The sequence below is a fragment of the Vidua macroura genome, chromosome 1 (genome assembly GCF_024509145.1).
Source record: "Vidua macroura isolate BioBank_ID:100142 chromosome 1, ASM2450914v1, whole genome shotgun sequence".
NCBI classification, from domain to species: Eukaryota; Metazoa; Chordata; class Aves; order Passeriformes; family Viduidae; genus Vidua; species Vidua macroura.
In genome coordinates this window covers 82379832-82398998 of record NC_071571.1, presented here as the reverse complement: position 1 = coordinate 82398998, position 19167 = coordinate 82379832, and the positions used below count along the sequence as shown (strand labels likewise).

The window sequence follows — 19167 nt, the reverse complement described above, 5'->3', positions numbered from 1 at the left end:
ATCACAATATTATTGTAGCATCTTTCCACTTCTATTTGTGGTTGCAAAAGTAACTTCAAGTATGTCTTCTTACTAGTTCTTCAACCTTTTTGAGTATATGATTAAACATGTTGTCCCACTCTTTTCCACTTCCTCCATTATTTACATCTCAAGTGAGATTTTTACTGTTTGTAAAAACTGTGTATGTCTTCAGGGTTTTTTTACAGCCTTTTGTTCCTTGTGTACATTTTAAACTTGTTTACTAATTTTCATAGTGGATGATAATAAGTAGAGGAAAATAGGGGATGAATGAAACAGCGTAAGGTGGCACCTTTTGTTTCATATATTGAGATTGTTTTGAGTTTGAAGAAAGTAGTTGTAATGTAAATGTAAACATTATCTATTCTTGATGAATATACAAAAATAGTAGTAGATTATTAAAATATGTAAAAACTAGAGAAACTTGACATTCTTCTTGAATAGTTGAAATTTGGAATTTATCTTAGTTACATAAAAAGGAGATGTAATCTTCTAAGAGACTGATAAAGTTTCACGTTTTTTCCTCTTTGCTCCAGGTCCAAGCATCTCACTTTGAAGGCCTGATTACAACTATAGTGGGATATGTTCTTCTAGCAGTGACTCTAATTGTTTGTCATGTATCCTTTTGTCAGTAGTTACTTGGTTCAGATTTACATGTAAATAATTTTTTCTGGCTGTGCTTTGTGGCAGTGCAGATGTGATGCAGGTGCACTTAACTCACTATTTTTCTCTGCTCTTTTGTTGGAATTAGAAGGAAAGGTCTCTTCTGTTCTCTTGGGGATTTAGAAGTTGTCAGTGTGACTGCCTGCTTTCAAGTACTTCCACATGCTTAGCAACACAATCAAAGACTTTTATGCTTGCATGAAGGTCTGTCTGAGGAAAAAAGTGTAGAATCATTTTTTCCTCATTTTTATCCATAGGCTTCTGCTGTGGACTGTAGTTGCAGCAGAGAGATTATAAAAGGAAGTATGATGGGAAACTTATACAAATAATTTTGATCTTCCAGATTTTTTGAATAAGAATTATTTTAATTTCTTTGTTATGTCTCTGAACTACTGAGAGTTTGCAGCAACAATTTCTTTCTCATTATTACTTTTTCAGAGAAAACTACTTTCTCTTAAGTAGTACTTAGAAAATAAAGTACTGGAAGCTGGAAGGATTTATTTGGTCACAAGTAAGAAGGCTGCATTCGAGCTCCATGTTTTTTTACATTAGCTTCAATTTGAAAGAATATACATTTGTTAGCAGTTTTCTGTTCAAAACTAAACAAGAGTTAACATCAACTTTCTACATCAGTATGCCAATGTGCAGTGCCAGTGTAAAACATTATTTAATTAGCATGTAGGTTTTGCCTCCTGAAAAAAAAAAACCCAAATCAAACTCCCAAAGTGCAATTGCATCCAGCTTTTCTTGGAAAAGGTGAGAATTTGATTTAGACAGCAGGGAAGGGAAAGCTACTATTTAAAGTAGATCTTCAGTTTTTAAACTTACTTATTTGTGGCAGATGTTTTCAGAGATGACTCTTTATTTCTCGAGAAAACTCTGGTTGTTTAATTTAAAAAGGGTTCTATTATTAATAAATATTTATTTACTTTAGATGCATGTTTGGGGATGTTACCCAGCATACCAGATCATGACTACTGGAGTCTCAGCCAGTTTTGAAAATAATACACATACTTACTATTTAATTTTTCTCTTTTATAAAATTTCCTGTTGCTAAAAGCAACATAATATAGTGTTTGATATTAGACTGCTACAAAGTGTTTTCCAGTGTTATTTTCTTGACAAAGTTATTCAGGGTTTGGCAGCTCTTGTTAAGTTTCAGCGATCACGTCGTTTACTAGGAGTTTGCTATATTGTTGTCAAGGTAATCCTAATTTTTTGTGTGGGGAAAAAAACCCTCTCAATTTAAACTGACATTATCGTTTTCTTAGCAATTTTTGTTAAACTAGTGAGATGTTATTTTCTCTTTTCCTAAAGGTTTCCTTGTTAGTGGTGGTTGAAATTGGTGTGTTTCCTCTCATCTGTGGCTGGTGGTTGGATATATGCTCCTTGGTAAGAACAGAAACAAATAACGATAAAATCTTTTGTAACTGTTTATATTTGAAGCAAAAATAAAAAGTTCTCATGAGAAGAGAGCTCTTAATATGAGTTTGACATAAATGCTGTTTTCATAAACAGCATTTCCAGAGGGAAATTTCCAGGGTTTTTTAGGTACTGCCTAATGCTAATTTTGGGGTTTTTTTGTTGCTAAATACAAATTAACATGCTATCACTAAAATAACAAGATCCTAATCCTTTTTAGTGCTGTTACAAGACCACTGTGATAATGAGCTTTTTTATAGGCAAACTTGTGTGCTGAATAAACCTCTTTATGTAGCCATCTTATGTGAAATGGTAATAACTTTGTATTTTAAGTTGTCCAGTCTCCTTCTGTTTTGAAAAATATCTTTGCTGCATTTGCTTGGAATTGAGGACAGTTTTTCTGTCCTGAAAAATACTGAGTGATAAATTTGGAATGGACAAAATTAGTTTTTTCCAGCCTTGGTAGAAGTACAATTTTACTTAGGAATTATTTGCTTCCATCATAGTGCTACTTTGTTTGAATTGATTTGTAACTTCTCTAGAATCTGCTAGTGATTGAGTTGACATATTTCTTCTTTCTGTCAGAAGAAATAAATCGATCAGGTATTGATCTTTATTTGCTGTTCTTATCATAAGTAATCCCTTTTTTCTCTAATTAAATGGTGTATTTATGTGTTAAAGCAAACATTTAAATTATGCTTAGTAGTATATGAACTAGGGTAAGCAGAAGAGTAGTTGTGGATGTTTGCCAAACTTCATTCATATTTGTTTACTACTTACCTTCTTCTAGGAGATGTTTGACGCCACTCTGAAAGACAGAGAATTGAGCTTTCAGTCTGCCCCAGGCACCACAATGTTTCTGCATTGGTTGGTTGGAATGGTTTACGTCTTCTATTTTGCATCCTTCATCCTTTTGCTAAGAGAGGTGAGTCTGTAAGAGCAAGATTGGTATGCAACACAGTTAGAGGCTTACATACAGAACTGTTAAATCTTTCATGTGTGGGTATTGCTGCTACCATTTTTTGTGTGTATATTGGATTCAGTTATATGTTAAAAGGGCCATGCTGGTACTTACTGCAGTGGAAAAATCATGATTTTGAGTACATTTTACTTAGAGATTTTTGTTTAGCTGTTAAATCTGAGCATTGCCTTCAAATTAATCCAAATATGTTTTAGTTGTTTAAGGCCAATCAGTACTTGAAAATTAAGCTCATATTTGGTTATTTGTTCTCTAGTTCCCTGTGATAATACTTTCTTTGTTCTATTTCTGTGCAATTTTGGTGAATCTTGTTCAACCAATCTTGTTTTACCCTATTACTTATTTTCTGCAGCAATGTTGTTCAAAATTGAAAAATAAATACAAAGATTATATTCTCCTCATATATTGTTTTCTGTTTCCTTCTTCAGGTATTGAGACCTGGTGTCTTATGGTTTCTCAGGAATTTGAATGATCCAGACTTCAATCCTGTGCAGGAAATGATTCACTTGCCCATCTATAGACATCTCAGGAGGTTTATCTTATCAGTGGTAAGGACTTACCAGAAAGATTTCATTATTTGAAAATAAAGCTTCATATGTACTGTGTATTTAAAGAAAAACATTTTCACCATGGAAGTGAACTGGTACCTGGAGCAGGTTGCCAACAGAATCTGCATCTTTCAATACTCAACTAGATAAGGTTCTGATCAGCCTGATGTATCTCAGAGCAGGGGTTTGGGGATAATTGGTTGGACTTCTGAGCTCTCTTCTAAACCAAGTATATTATGCAAAGTCCCAGAAAATGTTTGTATACTCAGAAAACAAGTGTTTGTTATAATGGATATTGTAAATCCTGTAACTTTTATTATGCCCTCAGTTACTGCAGTAAACATTGTGTGTCCTGTTGAGCCAAAGTAGTGCAGCAGGGGAGAGTAATTTTCTTGATGGATTTTGGATTGGATTCTGCTGCTGTAGCCAGTGGTGTCTGTTTCCAGATTATCATTGTAAGATAGTGAAAACAATGAGTTTTTTTCCCTTTAGTTGTTTGTCTGAGATTTCCTGAGCATGCAGTCAAGGAAGGGTCGCAGACTGTCTTTGACATAAATGTTACATGAACTGTGTAAACTGACACACCAGAAACATTCTTTGAAATACAGTATTGTTACACCTGAGGCGCTTTGAGCAGTGAAAGCTCAGAGAGATCCTGGTTCTGTTGGAGAGCCCTTCAGTATCTGAGTGGAGTTGACCTTTCCACCTGTCTGAGCATTCTGTCCTTAGATAATTGTAGTTCTTCAGCTGCCTGAAATTTCATGGTACATCAGGTGGCCCAAATACAAGCCAAGATCTACTGGTTGCTCATAGTCTCACTTATGTTGTCACATGGTATTGGAACAGGCAGTTACTTGAACTTCATCTTTTTATTTGCTCAGCTAATTAATTCAGAATTTTCACTAGCCTCACTAGAATATGGGATCCAGAATGGTAATCATTTACCATGTCAAAGAATAAATCACACCTTTCAAGCTCTCTCTGTATTTTAAGAAATGTCTAGTGTATGACATAAACTATTATTTTTGAGGAAGAATGGGATTCAGTTTTTCTTCTTGACATAGTTAGACACAATTTTTTTTTTCACATCTTTACTCTCCATTTATATGAAATGTAAGAATGTGTTTAAAACTTAATTTTTCATCTGGTTCCTTAAGGAAACAGGATTCATAACAGTGCATTGTCTTCAGGCACTTGATGTCTCCTACTGAATTTCAGTCTTTCAGTCAATTTGAAATGTGAAGAAATAAGAACTGAAATGTCTTTGATGCTTCGTCAAGTTGCTTAAGAAGTCAGCCACTTAGAAAAGAGAGGAATACAAAATAAGCAAATCTGTTGGGGAAGGGAGAAGAAAGAACTCTCTGACATTGCTGTAGCTGTCAGCAGGGTTATTCTGGTGCTTATTCAGCTGCAGTCCTGTTTGGCGAGGGCACTGTAGTCAACCGGTCTGCCTGGGATGGAATTGATTTTCTGCATAGTGGCAAATGTCCTTCTGCACCTTGAATGGGCAGCTGAAACAGTGTTGTTAACACAGGCCTGTTGGCTATGGCTGGACAGTGCTTGCACAACATCCAGGCATTTTCTTTGCTGCTCCCTCACCTCCAGTGAATAAGCTGCAGGCTGGAAGGAGGGTATCCCTGGAACAGCTGATGACATCATGCTCAGCAGTAAAAGAGAGCAGTGAGAAAGGAGGTTGGGAGGGATGTTCATGCTTATGGTGTTTGTTTTCCTGACTTTCCAGGAAATTGCTGATTGTCTGTCTGCTGATGGGAAGTAGAGAGTGAATTCTTCTTACTATTTTGATTGCATACTTGGTGCTTTCTCTGTTAAATTGCCATTATCTCAGTCTTGCCTGCCTTCTGTTTTTGCCTTCCCCTTCAGCTGGAGAGCAGCTGGGTAGATATTCAGCTGTTAGCCAGGGCTAGCCCACCACACCCAGGGAACATGTCAGAGATGGGTGGGAAACCAGGTTTGGTAGTTTCTACTTTTTGGACTAACTTGTTTACTTTATAATTGCAGATTGTCTTTGGATCAATTGTACTGCTCATGCTCTGGCTTCCTATACGCATTATTAAGTATCTCCTACCTAACTTTCTTCCATATAATGTTATGCTCTACAGGTGAGCATTTATTTTTAAAATGATAGGGGTTTTGTTCAGTGTTTCTATAACTGGAAAAAGTGCATTTGCATTCCCTGAGCATTAAAGTGACACTTTTTATGTTATTTTGTTTTCAGTTAATCTAATCTTCATTGTTCTAAGAGAAATAAAGGGTAAAGGACATAGCTACATCATACAATGTGACAAATTAAAAGCTACTTGAAAAAAGAAGCATTTTGTATTCCTTCCATAAAGATAACTGTTCGGGGCTTTATGGCCTCAAAACACTTCCCATTTCAACTTTCTGATAGTGAAGTTCCTTTCATGTTTGCTTTTTTAACACACTCATTCCCAATTGTTGTTGCTTCAGGAGTAAAAGAATATCTGTAACTGCATTTTTTTAGTGATAGCAGTTTTTTCCTGTTTCTGAATAATAATTCAAACAGTAATGATAGATGCAAATAGAGATGCATACTGTATTTTTAGATATAATCTTTCTCAATGTTTTTTCCTAAATTTATTATATGCCAAAGGGCCTAACCTCTCTGCTCCGGGTAGTATATAGGGAAAAACCTTAGCAAAAAACTAAGAGTTTTCTTTTTTGGCATCCAATGTAATTTTGTATTGTGGTGGCATTAATGGGATTCAGTGTAAAGGATTGCTATTAGAATGTTCTGTATGTTTGATTTCATGCTCTTCCCATTGTTTCCAGTGATGCTCCAGTAAGTGAACTTTCCCTAGAGCTGCTTTTGCTTCAGGTGGTGCTTCCAGCTTTGCTAGAGCAAGGACATACAAGACAGTGGTTGAAAGGTCTTGTACGAGCATGGACTGTTACTGCTGGATACTTGCTGTAAGTACAGAAATCCAAAATCAGCTACAACCACTGCGCCCAGTTTGGCCTTTAAACATGAAGGCAGCTTTCCAGAAGGTTATCCCAGCAAGGAGGTTTAATAGCTCTTCTGCAGATAAATACATTATGAAAAACTTCTGTAGTGATGGCTTTCTTCTAAGCAGTAGATATATGTACTGCTTAACTAACATTTGACAATTAATTCTTTTGGTACACCATTACAGCATTTGCTTAGTGAAAGGAATCTGTAAAGTATGACTGACATCTTAACTCCCTATTATATGAGTATAAGGAGATAAATATCAGCAGTGTGTTTCTATGAATCATCTAAATAAAATTCATGTGCACTTCTTGGATTTCTTACTATAAGAAGGAAGAAAAGGAAAAATCATTTAGAACATTGAGCTGAAGAAGTAAGCAACTTAAATAAGGAGTTTTAGAGTTTAAAGTTCAGACTTTAGAAAAGAATAAAACCATTTCTTGGTCAAATGAAGTAAATTATAGTACTGCCAGACAGAGTTCTAGCACTTAAAATTATATTTTAGTTCATCTGTTGTTTGCCAGATTAGTCAGGAAAAAAGTAAGGTTGATTTTGTTTTTGTACATTTTTCAATTTAACTTCAAAGTATATTGGCATTCTCCCACCATGTTGCACTCTCAGGATCAAGAATTATTCTTTGCCAAGTTATATCTGAGTGAGTGAATGAATGATAGATTTTTTTCTTCACTGTAATCCAAAATATTTATTTTAGTTTCTCATAAGGAAACTCTGCTCACCCACTCTTTTCTTAGTTTGCATTTTGAAGAAGTTTTTAATTATTTTCCAAATTTTGATTGTGTATAGTATAGTGTATAGTATAGTGTAACAAGAGAGATTTAGAGATGATGATAGAAATAGCTTTTCTTACTCCACTGTTGCAGCTCTTTAGGACAATTGCAAATTACCTCTTTAGCAATTTTAGTTCAGCACAGATGAAAGTGTTTTGCTCTGTTGGTCCCAAAAAGCAAACTGTTGGGTAAATTTCATTGCTAATAGAATATCTGCACTAATCTTACTCTGCTAAAGCTGAGGAAAATTAAGTTCTAAATGTTCATTTTTAATCAGACTCAAATTTTGCTAAATGTATATATGGAAAACATAACAGAATAATTTTAAAATAGATTGGTTTTTTTCCTAGGAATTATATTCTTAAAAAGTTGTGAACAGATTTTGAGTAATTTAGAATCTTCTTGAAAGACTCTGCCTGTCTCTGTACTTCTGACAGCAGGTTCATAGCAATGCAGCACCGTCCTTGTATGGTTTAGATTTGAAGGCCGTTGTTTCCTATAGAGCTTAGTGACAGTGACATAAAAGCTGTCAGTAGAGCTGCGTGCTTACAAGAACTAAAATATCCATGTAATTTTCCTTTCATGTGCACAACATCTTTATTACCAGGTGGTGTTTTTAAAGCAGTCAAACACATAAGTGACCTTTCCTTGTGATTGTATTCTAACTGCATCTGCACCAGCATTTTTATTCTAAATTGTGTTCATGATGACATTGAGCATGTTACCAAAAAAGGCTTATTTTACTTAATCAAGATTCTGCCAGTTCTCCTGTATTAGTTTTTTACAACCTGTATGGATTCTGAGTAGGCCTATATTTCTGTAAGTTTCTCATTCATATCAAACAGAACAAAACTGAAATGGTGATTGTTACAGGGATCTTCATTCTTACCTACTTGGTGATCAGGAAGAGAACGAAAACAATGCAAATCAGCAACCTAACAACCAGCATGCTCGCAATAATAATGCCATTCCAGTTGTGGGAGAAGGTCTCCATGCAGCCCATCAAGCCATACTTCAACAAGGAGGACCTGTGGGTTTCCAGCCTTATCGTAGGCCTTTAAAATTCCCACTCAGGGTATGTATACCTAACACATCAAGAGGAAAGAAAAAGGTATTTGAGAAGTTTTGTTTTTTTTTTTTCTAAGAAAGATTTGGCCCACGTTGTCAGAAGTCACATGGTGGGTCCTGTTTTATATGGTTTGCAGCTTTCAAAAACATAGATTTGCAGTTATGCTCATATAAGGCTTTTTTCAGCCTCTAATGTAAGCCCTTCAATTACAATTTTATTTATAGATCCCATATATGTTGAGTATTGTGTGTCAGTTGACATCTTATTTTCTTTACAGTAAGTAATGGAGAGAAAGACAATAAGCCCCTCTCAAACAGGTAGTTCAGGTGTGCCTCTAACAAGGCATGGCTTTGAAGGGGCCATGTAGCTTGTACATTGGTCTTGTAGCTGAAGTGTATTTAAAACTACTTTGTTTTATTAAGAAAATAAGCAGAGAACTTCTGTTGCTTCTGTATCTGTATTAAACATAGAAAGGCATTGTATAATACTTGAAAGTTCTAAATCCCTAAAATTAGAAAGGAAATTTTATTGGCAAATACTTACATTTCTAGAATAAGATACAGCTTAAACTAGGTAACTGTTTTGTTTTTAACAGAACTCTGAGTTAAATATGAACTTACCATAGCCCACTTACTGTGGTTTCAGGTATAGCTGAAGAATGGAAGTAATGGCTAACATTAGGTCCCTGTGGTACCCAAATGTCTCGTCAAGGAAAGTGTGTGTTCCAGATTTAATTTTCTCTCAGTAGTCTGTTGGGATGAGGTGTTAGCTTTCCCATAGCAAGCTTGCTTTTTGTGTGGCTTTGGTGATTAGTGAAGCAGAACTTCATAGTGCCTGGTGCTTGAGAATTATTTAAGGAAGTCAAGTACATGGTAATGCTCTGGTAAGATGAGAACCTGGCTGAAAAGTAACCACCTTCACTGGTCACAGAAAGTCTGAGCACATCTAGAAGAACTTTGTCAGCAAGGTTTTCCTTATAAAACCACTGTCTTGCTCATATGGCATTCAGAGCTAGAAATCTTTTGGGATTATATGAGAGTCATGCTGCTGCTCAGTGCAGAAATTAAGAGATGGTCTTTTTTATATGACAAAGCAAAGAACTTAAGTAATTCTGGATTCAAATGTTATTTTTTACTGTTGGAACAGTTAATGGAGAGTCTTAGAAATACACAACACCACAGGTGTTCTGCATGTATTGTGATTAGGTTTCTTTTTGCTGATTTATTTATACAGTGAAAAATCAGTTATTATTTAAACATCCTAGTTTAGCTGCATTTCTAGGATGATGTATTTTTTTGTACTGGGGTTTCTTGGGGTTTGGTTAAATAACTTTCTTATGAACTTCCCCTCCTTTTTTTTTTCACTTTTTCAGATATTTCTTTTGATTGTTTTCATGTGCATAACATTACTGATTGCTAGTCTTATCTGCCTTACCTTACCAGGTGAGTCTATTACAGTAAACTGTCATTAAAAACAATTTAATATGTTGCCATGCCCAACCATGGCAGATGTTTTGAAACCATTGTTTGAAGTCAAAAGGAAAAAATATAGAAACTAGTCTCATTTTTAATAATTTGTCATCAAATTGTAATCTAAAAATCTAAATGACAGAGATTGCCATTCCCTTTTTGTTGTAGAATAATTTTCCTCTGAGAACAGGGCTTCAGGTGCTTCAATCTCGATAGTATTGATCGAAAAATAATTGAAACTCTTGCACCTCTTTTTCTGTTTCAAGAAGGAAAATATGTAGATTGTTTCCAGGTCTTCTGCAGTATTTTCCTTAATTAAATATTCTGAAGGTGTCATTGTTGAATACTGCGAGGAGCAGGGAGTTGGACTCAGTGATCCTTAGGGGTTCCTTCCAACTTGAGATATTCTATGATTCTGTGATCTTGACACATCACTAGGAGATTCTGTGAAGTGGTACATATATAACTTTAAAATGTCTGAATAAGTACTTCAAAAGCACTTGGTATTTTTTTTTAATAATTTGGAGTAAATGAAGCCATGTCAACCAGTGTAAATTTCATAACCTGTCTGCTGTAATACCATGTAATTTATACCTTGTTCTATTAATGATCCTAAAGTCAATAATGTGTTGAGATCAAAGTTATAAATTCTGTGATAGTTTTAGTAGTAGGACATAAAATAATTCCACTGTAATACTAGGGAAATTTAAACACTATTAAAAAATGAACTGTAGCAAATCAGTCTCCCATTTTTGTCAGAGAACTTCAGAAGCCCCATCAGTAAGTCTTAAAAAATTACATGAGGCAGTGAAACAACCCAAAGATAGCTCATATAATTTAAGTTCAAGCTCACACACTAAGGCATGATCTGTGTTGCAGTTCTGAAGATCAGTGTTTAGGCTCTGAACAGTGCTTTGTTTTGCTATAGCTTAGGTAACATTGCTGTCCTAATGAAAATTTAGGTGGAAAAGGATTTCTATGGGTTTATTTGGCATAATTTTTGAAGCTGTTTGCATAGTGCTTCACACATTTATGCATTATGGGTACAGTACCAAAATAACTGTTTCATGATGAATAATATTTATGCAGGGATATTTCAGATAAATTTGATAAGTAGTTTTTTAATAAGCATCCTTCCCTAATAAATCCAGAAGCATTACTGTATGTAACAGTGCTTGTGTTTTCAGTATTCGCTGGCCGGTGGTTAATGTCATTTTGGACGGGCACTGCCAAAATCCATGAACTGTACACAGCTGCCTGTGGTCTTTATGTCTGTTGGCTGACTATCCGAGCTGTGACAGTGCTGGTTGCCTGGATGCCACAGGGTCGTAGAGTCATTTTCCAGAAGGTCAAAGAATGGTCTCTCATGGTGAGTCTTGAGAAGCAGTTCTACTGAATTATCAAAAAATTAGCTAATAGGACTTGTTTCGTTTTTTGCTTGCACACTTTACTCTGTTCTGTATACTACATTTTGCTTTTCAGACTATTCTGAAGCTTTTGCAGCTTACATTCCCATTGCATAGGCTATTTTTGGAAAGGAATCAGTGTAAAGAGGCTTGTGTATATATATATATATGTTTAAATAAATATATGTCTATATTTTTTCTGTTTTCCTTTAAAAGTGAATATATTGCATTATTATCCCATGTGTTGTGTTCTCAAAAACATTGACATTTTCACATAAATCTGGAAGCTTAACTATTTACGTGTTTAGTTACATGAAATTATCAAATGGAAAAACCTAATAAAGCTGATAGATTATGACTATGTCTCTAAAAAGTAGCTTGATGCATATTTTCAGAAAGATATCAGCTGTTGAACTTGTGTTGTTCAAATAAAAGGTATTTTCCTCAAAAATATCAATTATGATGAGTTGACCTTCTCAGCATGAAAACAAATTCATACCCCATCTTTTTATCTTGGTTTTGATTTTGAGGATTTCTGTAGTAGATATCTTGCTAGTTTCTTTAAACATTGATAGCATAAATGGTATCTTGTTATAAACATTTTAATGTGCTTACTGAATTGTTACACTGTACATGTTCTTCATGTACTATCATGTTTCCCAAATACCTCACCCATCATTTTGATTTTAGCTTCTTTAAGATCTTAGCTTCTTCAAGAAAATTCAGAGCTATAGCATAATTTCTACTTGTTCTTTGCTGCTTCTCCTTAGCATGTTAATTAAGTCAGGCTACTTTGTATGATGCAGTTAAATTAAGATAATTTTAGCATAAATAAAATTTCAAGTATGGTGTTCTGAGTCCTCCATTTTTAAGTCAAATAGTCCATAATGACTGAATTTTTAGGGTTTGTTTTGCTCCAGAGAAAAATCAGCAGTTTTGGAAAATTTTTTTCTATTTCCCAACATATGAGCATATGCAATGTATTGAAGTTCCATTGGATAGTATTCCCTATTGATAACAGTCAGTGTGATTTTATGGTTTAAAACTATATGAATACTAGTAGGCACAGTCATGATTTTTTCTGGAATTCCTATTCCTATGGAATAGGACCCAATCTTGAAAACTTGCGTTGCAAAACTATGTAAGTAGTAAAAATTGTATGTGTGAAATAGAGGTCTATGTAATTTTGGGGTTTTTTTACCAGTGCTGTGTGTTTATGCAATATGCATATTACTCTAATTACATTTTTGAGTTTAAAGAAAGAATCCTCTGGTAAATAAATTTATTAAATGTCTTGGGTTTTTTAGATAATGAAGACATTGATAGTGGCTATACTGCTCGCTGGTGTGGTTCCACTTTTGCTTGGTCTTTTGTTTGAACTGGTCATCGTCGCACCTTTGAGGGTTCCTTTGGATCAAACACCTCTCTTCTATCCTTGGCAGGTCAGTTGCTCCCATTCTTTTGCTTCTGTCTATGTGAGGAGTATGGGCTGCCTTGTTTTGTGTGGATTTGGTGCTTCAGAGCATTTTCCACAAATATGTTTATATGTGGCAGAGAAAAGGCAGCCAGTCTGGATGTGAGAATTATTTGAACCAAAAGGATATGCTGAGGAATTTAAACTATGAAAAGCTGAACTGTTGTGAGATGACAGCAAAGGTTGCATTTTGGTGATTAGCTATTTTTCCAGTAGTGTAATTGTAAAGTTATGTAAGAAGTTAGTATACCTATATGTATGTATGCACAGATGTACATACTCTAATTGTTCCAGAAAGCCTTCTGCATATGGTTATGCAGCAAGAGGTTCTGGTCATTTTTTTTTCCTTGTAAGATTTTAATTCAGTGATGAGGCACATTATGAATGTAATTTTTAAATTATTTAGGGTCATGCTGATTTTGGCCTGAGTTGTCAAATCATTAATACAAAATTTTGAGGTAGCTGTGTTTTATTACTCTTCAGTCAAGTCTCACAGGCGGAATGCAAATTTCAGTCCTGCAAGTTGGGAGACTAAATGAAGATGCAGTGGATTGAATGACACGTGCTTCCATCACCTAGGCTGAATTATGAAAGAAGTCATAACTCCGTGAAACCCAAGTGAGGGGACCATAACTCAGAGCATCTAGAATGTCATTACTAAATAACAAGAAAGTGCTCAGGGACAGTGACTTTCTAAGCTGCCCTAAGCTTTCATTTACTTTCAATATCCAAATGTTTGAAAGCCATAAAGAATTTGGCTACTAATTTAATTATTTCATTACTTTAAAATCCAAGTATATTTTTGAGCTGAGTAGATGACCAGAAAATCAGGGCGTCATATAATTACAGTGGTAGATGATCATGGTTTCCAAACAATTTTGGAAAGAATTTGTAATGCTAGAGATTATAAAAATTCTTTACTATTGCATATTAGTTCTTTAGAAGTTTTAAAAGAAGTATACTGAAAAGCTTTATTTTCACGTAGCAGAACTTCTTCAAAATATAGGATAAGTGGGATTTAAGACTTGTTCTAAATCAACAAGGAACTATGAAAATTGAGACTAATTTCCATTTTCCCCAAAAGAGTTTGCAGAGGTTGCATCCTTAAATAAATATGAATCAACTTTAAGACTGGTGCTTTTTTGTAACAATTTTTTAAAATTCTTTAGAATTGACATTAACAAAAGTTGTCTTTTTAAATAATCAGTTAAAGAAAATATATATCCCCAGATATATTTCTTATCCCAGCAGGATAAGAAAGTTAATTTAGTCTATGATGTCCCAAGTCTTAACAGATCTTGGCTGTGTATTCTACTTATCAGCCTATGTTTTGCATTCTATTTTTGGCGGGTTTTATTGAAAATCTCTTACAAATATCTGTAATCCAAAAAGGATGGACTTATGATGTGAAGTGTTTACTAGAAGCCAGTAGTTACAGTGTCCTAATTCCTTGCCATAATAATTGCAGTTTATATTAAATCATAAATTTTCCACCAAAGAGTATGACTTTTTTTGTTAAAGCATTATCTTCCTTTAAGCTTTCTTACATCAGGTAGAGTTTTGGGAATAAATAAACTTCAAAAGAACTTGCTTCTTGATGCATGTGAACATCTTTGTATCTTTTTTCTATTCTTCTATAGAGAAAGGAAATTAACTTCCTTTTATGTAAATTAGTTTTTAACCAGAATGTTAGTCAATTGCTTTAAGTCTAATGATTTTATTTTGTATTTGCCTTTGGTTTAATAGCAGTAGTGATTTTCCTGCTCCCAGGGAGCTAAATTTACAAATGTCAGTTAATCTTGAAAGCATCCTCTTTTTCATAGGAATTTGTAGATGATGTCATCTCTTTGGATCAATGTCCCATGTAAATGGAAAAGTAATTATATTTTCACTTATAAGCAATATTAACACATTGCTTTTAAAGCTTTTGTTGTCAGACTTTTTAAAGATATGTTAATGCTAACACTATAAATTTTTACAAAATTAGGACTGGGCTCTTGGAGTTCTGCATGCCAAAATAATTGCTGCCATAACACTGATGGGTCCCCAGTGGTGGCTGAAAACTGTTATTGAACAGGTAGGGAAAAATTGTTCATGTGAATTATCTGTATAATACATTTTTTATGTTTCTGAATGTGTGTCAGAAAACAGTGTTACTCTTGCAGTAATGGAGTAATTGAGTATAGAATTCAACTAGTCTTGTAAAAACCTTTTAAATTGTATAGCCTAATCCATTAAGGTACACTTAACAGTAAAACAAAAAATCAGAAATCTGAATTCAAGAAAATGCTTTGTATACATATATGCATTTTTCTCAGGTTTGTAATAAAGTGAGAAAGAAACATGATTATTTCTTCAGATGAAGTCTGTGTCCAAATATTGGACAGTATTTACATCCACAAGTCAAAAACACAGAATTTTGCTTTCTCTGCAGCTGAAGGGATTACCCCATTCATAGATCAGTGGAGATGAAAGACACAATTTCTGTTCCCCTTTGATTATTAAGCAACACAGAACAGTTTCTCTGAGCAGTTGAGTCACATGGTCTGTTGTTTTGTTAGAAGTATTTTTTTCTTGGTTATAACTGTTCAATTCCATAGTTGTCATCTCGATGAAGTATCTCAGTTGTTTGTCAGAAGGTAATTTTTCAGCCCTGCACTCTATGTGATGCCTGTGGTGCATGTCCCAGTCTCTGTACACAAGGTGCCTCTCGTGAGTAAGTCTAGCACATAGTCTGTTATTAAATCACTTCAGCTGTCACACTGCCGAAATACAGTCTTTGTCTGGGAGTATGTTTTGATGCATACCATGGCTCCCTCTTCCATTCTGAATGCTCTCCATGGAAAGTTTACACACTCTCCTGAGCCTTCCAGGCTGTGGGACAGAAGCCATTATTTACCAGAAGCCATTTAGTAGGCGTTCAAAACTGGGTTTTTCCCATACTTAATCTGGTTATGTTTTGACCTTAGCTTTTGGTAGTAACTGCAGAAGCTTAAGAATTGTGGAGGCCTTTTTTTCAGGCACAGGCTCTATGTACAGAGGCTTTGATCTACCCCACCAAGTACAAAAATAGGATACTATTTTCTGCCCTTTACAAAATTTAATAATTTATTCTATTAGCATATACAGGATCCTCTTCTAGTAAGTTAACAGTGCAAAGTGATCCCAGGTCACCCACAAAACCATTGTCCACAGCTCTATTAAATGATCTTTCAGAAGTTCTCTTGCATTCCTGCAACTAAATCACAACTCTGTTCCAGATTAAGTTGGTCTCTTAGGCATTGTTTAAATTATTTCCTGGAACCTTCATGATGTAAATTTCTTCTTCAACTGTGGCCATAGGAACACCCATTTCCTTTCATAAGAAGAATTATGTAAAATCTTTTAATTATTACTGTGAGTGCAAAGCAAGTCTGTCTCAATTGATCTGTTCTACTTCTAATTTGTTCCATTTTAGGTATATGCAAATGGGATTCGTAACATTGACTTACACTTCATCATCCGTAAACTGGCAGCACCTGTAATCTCTGTCCTCTTACTTTCCCTGTGTGTGCCGTACATCATAGCTTCTGGTGTTGTACCTTTACTGGGTATGTATGCATTCAGAATATGTCATCTCATGGTTTACAGCAGTGTAAATATGTTTGTGGAAATAAAACTTCAATCTGTAGTTTATTAAAGCAACAACAAAAAAAAAAAAAAAAAAAAAAACAAAAGAAAACCAAAAAAAACCAAAAACAAATAAACTCTTCTTCTGCTGACAAATGTAAATGTTTAAAGACTTACAAGAGTCACACCATGTTCAGGAATATTGTCCAAATGCTTCTTGAACTCTGTCAGTCTTGGTGCTGTGATCGCTTCTCTGAGGAGCCTGTGCCAGTGCCCAACCACCCTCTGGGTGAAGAACCTTTTTCTAATACCCAGCCCAAACCCTTCCCTGACACAACTTGAGGCTGCTCCTTGGGTCCTTTCACTGGTCACCACAGTGAAGAAATCTGTGTCTGCCCCTCCTTACCCAAGAGGAGGGGCAGACACTGATTTCTTCTCTGTGCATTTTAGGTATCTAGCTAGTTTGGGAAAGGAATGATTAATTCATTTCTTCTTTGGACAATCAGCCTTTGATTTTAGTCTCTCTACGAGCTATACTGAGCTGAGGCCATCTGTTTCTGACTTGTCAGATTCTAAATGAAGCTTAGAACAGGTGAAGATCTTGGGTTTGTTTTGAAGTTTTAATAGTATTAAATTTTAAATTTTAAATATATAGGGTTTTTTCAGACTTTCCTATCTCCTCATAATTGAGGTAAATAATTTGATTAGAACCAGGGTAGATAAGCTTTTTCATCAAGACTTGTCTTGTGCTAGTTAGTTTTGGTGTTAACAACATGTTCAAGAAGTCCCATTTTATTCTTCAGTCTCACTTGAATGCCAGCTTTTATTGTGTTGACTTTTCTGATACAAGAAGTCAGTAAGCAGATAAACAGATGTTAATAGGCAAAAAGAACTGGTAAGCTTTTTTTTTCTATTGTGGATTTTCACTCTGTTAATGGAAAGCTTTCTGCTCGTAGTGATCAGATTAAAAAGAACAGCAACTGTCATGTTGGATCTTTGATGTAAATAGATGTGCCATTTATTTCACAGCCCTTCTACTGAAGTTACAGTACAACAAAAAGTCTGCAAGCAAGTAGAGAGAAGCAGAAATATGTGAGTTAGCTCAACAATATTAGAGTGTCTAAGGATTGTGTCTTGTTTTGTAGGAGTTACTGCTGAAATGCAGAACCTCGTTCAGCGACGCATTTATCCTTTTCTGCTTATGGTGGTGGTTTTGATGGGAATTCTGTCCTTCCAAGTCCGCCAGTTCAAGCGCCTTTATGAACATATTAAAAATGACAAGTGAGTATATAGTGGGGTTTTTTTTAATTTTTCCCTTTTACATATATTTTGATATATGTGAATACTTCAGGTTGAATTCAGGTGCTGTAGACACTTAGGACTAAAAGGGTTTTTAAGAAGTTTTCTAGACAAATTACTCTTTAAGACAGACAAACTGTTCTTGGCAGGTCTTTTATCTGTGGTTCAGGTAGATAAACACAAGAATAGACTGTCTTTATAAAAAGGGAACACACTCCCTCTTGTCTAACATGAGTGTGTTTTCCCACAAATGAAGCTGACTCTTAGTCTTATCTGTAGCCTTGAATTACAAATGAATGTCATGAATTGCAACATACCCAGAAGTTAAAATCATGTCTCAGGATGCTGCTTATAAAACCATTTCTTCAACCTTTTCTGCATAACTATTTTTCTTACTCTTCCTACTCATTAGTCTAACTAACCTGTTCAGGTGTTTTGATAATTTGTCCTTACCAAATTTTGTGTGGTTTTCTGATATTTTCAGTAATTATTACTCTGTATTACTCAGATATCTGATAAAAATAATAATTTTCCTATTAATTTTTTGTTATCTTGCTCAGTTGAACCTTTTTTTTTTGTTATTACATTATTTTTGGTGTTACCCTATACCTTTTTTATGGGTTAAGAAGATTAGCAATTAATTCATAGGTGTGTAGGGCTCTCGTATACACAGAACTAGCATGCAAATATGAAAAGTAATTTAGGTGGCAAAAAGTGTGGAACAATGATATAGAGGAAGGAAGGAATAATGTGAAAGCTATGAAAACTGTTAAGCTGCTGAGATAGTTAAATTATGTTTCAATATTGCACTAAAGCAATCTTGCAGCCCTTAAGCTTTCCATGGAGTAGCATGAGGATATTTTCTTTCCCTTTAAGAAAGAGTAGGGAGCAGCTAAAGTTCTTCCTTGACAATTTATAGAATAATTTTTTATTGAAATGAAAAAACTACTTTTGGCAGCAAAGGAGATAGAGTGGATTTGTGTTACAAAATGGTATTTACCTTGTGTTAATTTCTGTTTTTACTGTGATCCCAGGTACCTTGTTGGACAACGACTTGTGAATTATGAACGGAAGTCTGGTAAACCAGGCACATCAACACCTCCACCTCAGTCTTCACAAGAATAGATGGTCATATTAAACATCTTGACCTTCCCTTTGCCTTTACATGTCCTTTTTTCATAGACTCTTCTCGTCTTTGGATCTCTCTCCCAATAATACTCTCAGCAGTGTTTTGGCTTCTGTTGGTAGCATCCAGATAGCAGTTAAGGCTCTGTTTCTTATCTGCATTTTCTGATGTTGTAAATGCTGTCTGAGGTCTGTATATGTGTATATAGAAGTGTCCTGACACCCTAAAACCTTGGATTAAAAAGAATGTGCATTGTACATCTTTAAAAAGTATATTAATTTATTAAATCTAGTTGTCACTTTATTTTG

At 34.9% G+C, this 19167-nt stretch overlaps 1 protein-coding gene across 2 annotated transcripts in view; it reads left to right on the top strand.

Annotated features, from left to right (window-relative positions):
• Positions 1–18885, top strand: part of MARCHF6 (membrane associated ring-CH-type finger 6) — a 42315-nt gene extending 23430 nt beyond the window's left edge. For both annotated transcript variants that reach the window (XM_054000089.1, XM_054000084.1), the window contains exons 12-26: positions 555–635; positions 1817–1885; positions 1999–2073; positions 2894–3028; positions 3511–3630; positions 5650–5750; positions 6442–6579; positions 8281–8482; positions 9849–9918; positions 11133–11314; positions 12659–12793; positions 14813–14902; positions 16283–16415; positions 17580–17715; positions 18768–18885. In XM_054000089.1, coding sequence (XP_053856064.1) covers positions 555–635; positions 1817–1885; positions 1999–2073; positions 2894–3028; positions 3511–3630; positions 5650–5750; positions 6442–6579; positions 8281–8482; positions 9849–9918; positions 11133–11314; positions 12659–12793; positions 14813–14902; positions 16283–16415; positions 17580–17715; positions 18768–18858 — 1758 coding nt within the window. In that variant the 3' untranslated portion in view covers positions 18859–18885. The remainder of the gene's footprint in view (positions 1–554; positions 636–1816; positions 1886–1998; positions 2074–2893; positions 3029–3510; positions 3631–5649; positions 5751–6441; positions 6580–8280; positions 8483–9848; positions 9919–11132; positions 11315–12658; positions 12794–14812; positions 14903–16282; positions 16416–17579; positions 17716–18767) is intronic.
• The last annotated feature ends 282 nt before the right edge of the window (positions 18886–19167 follow it).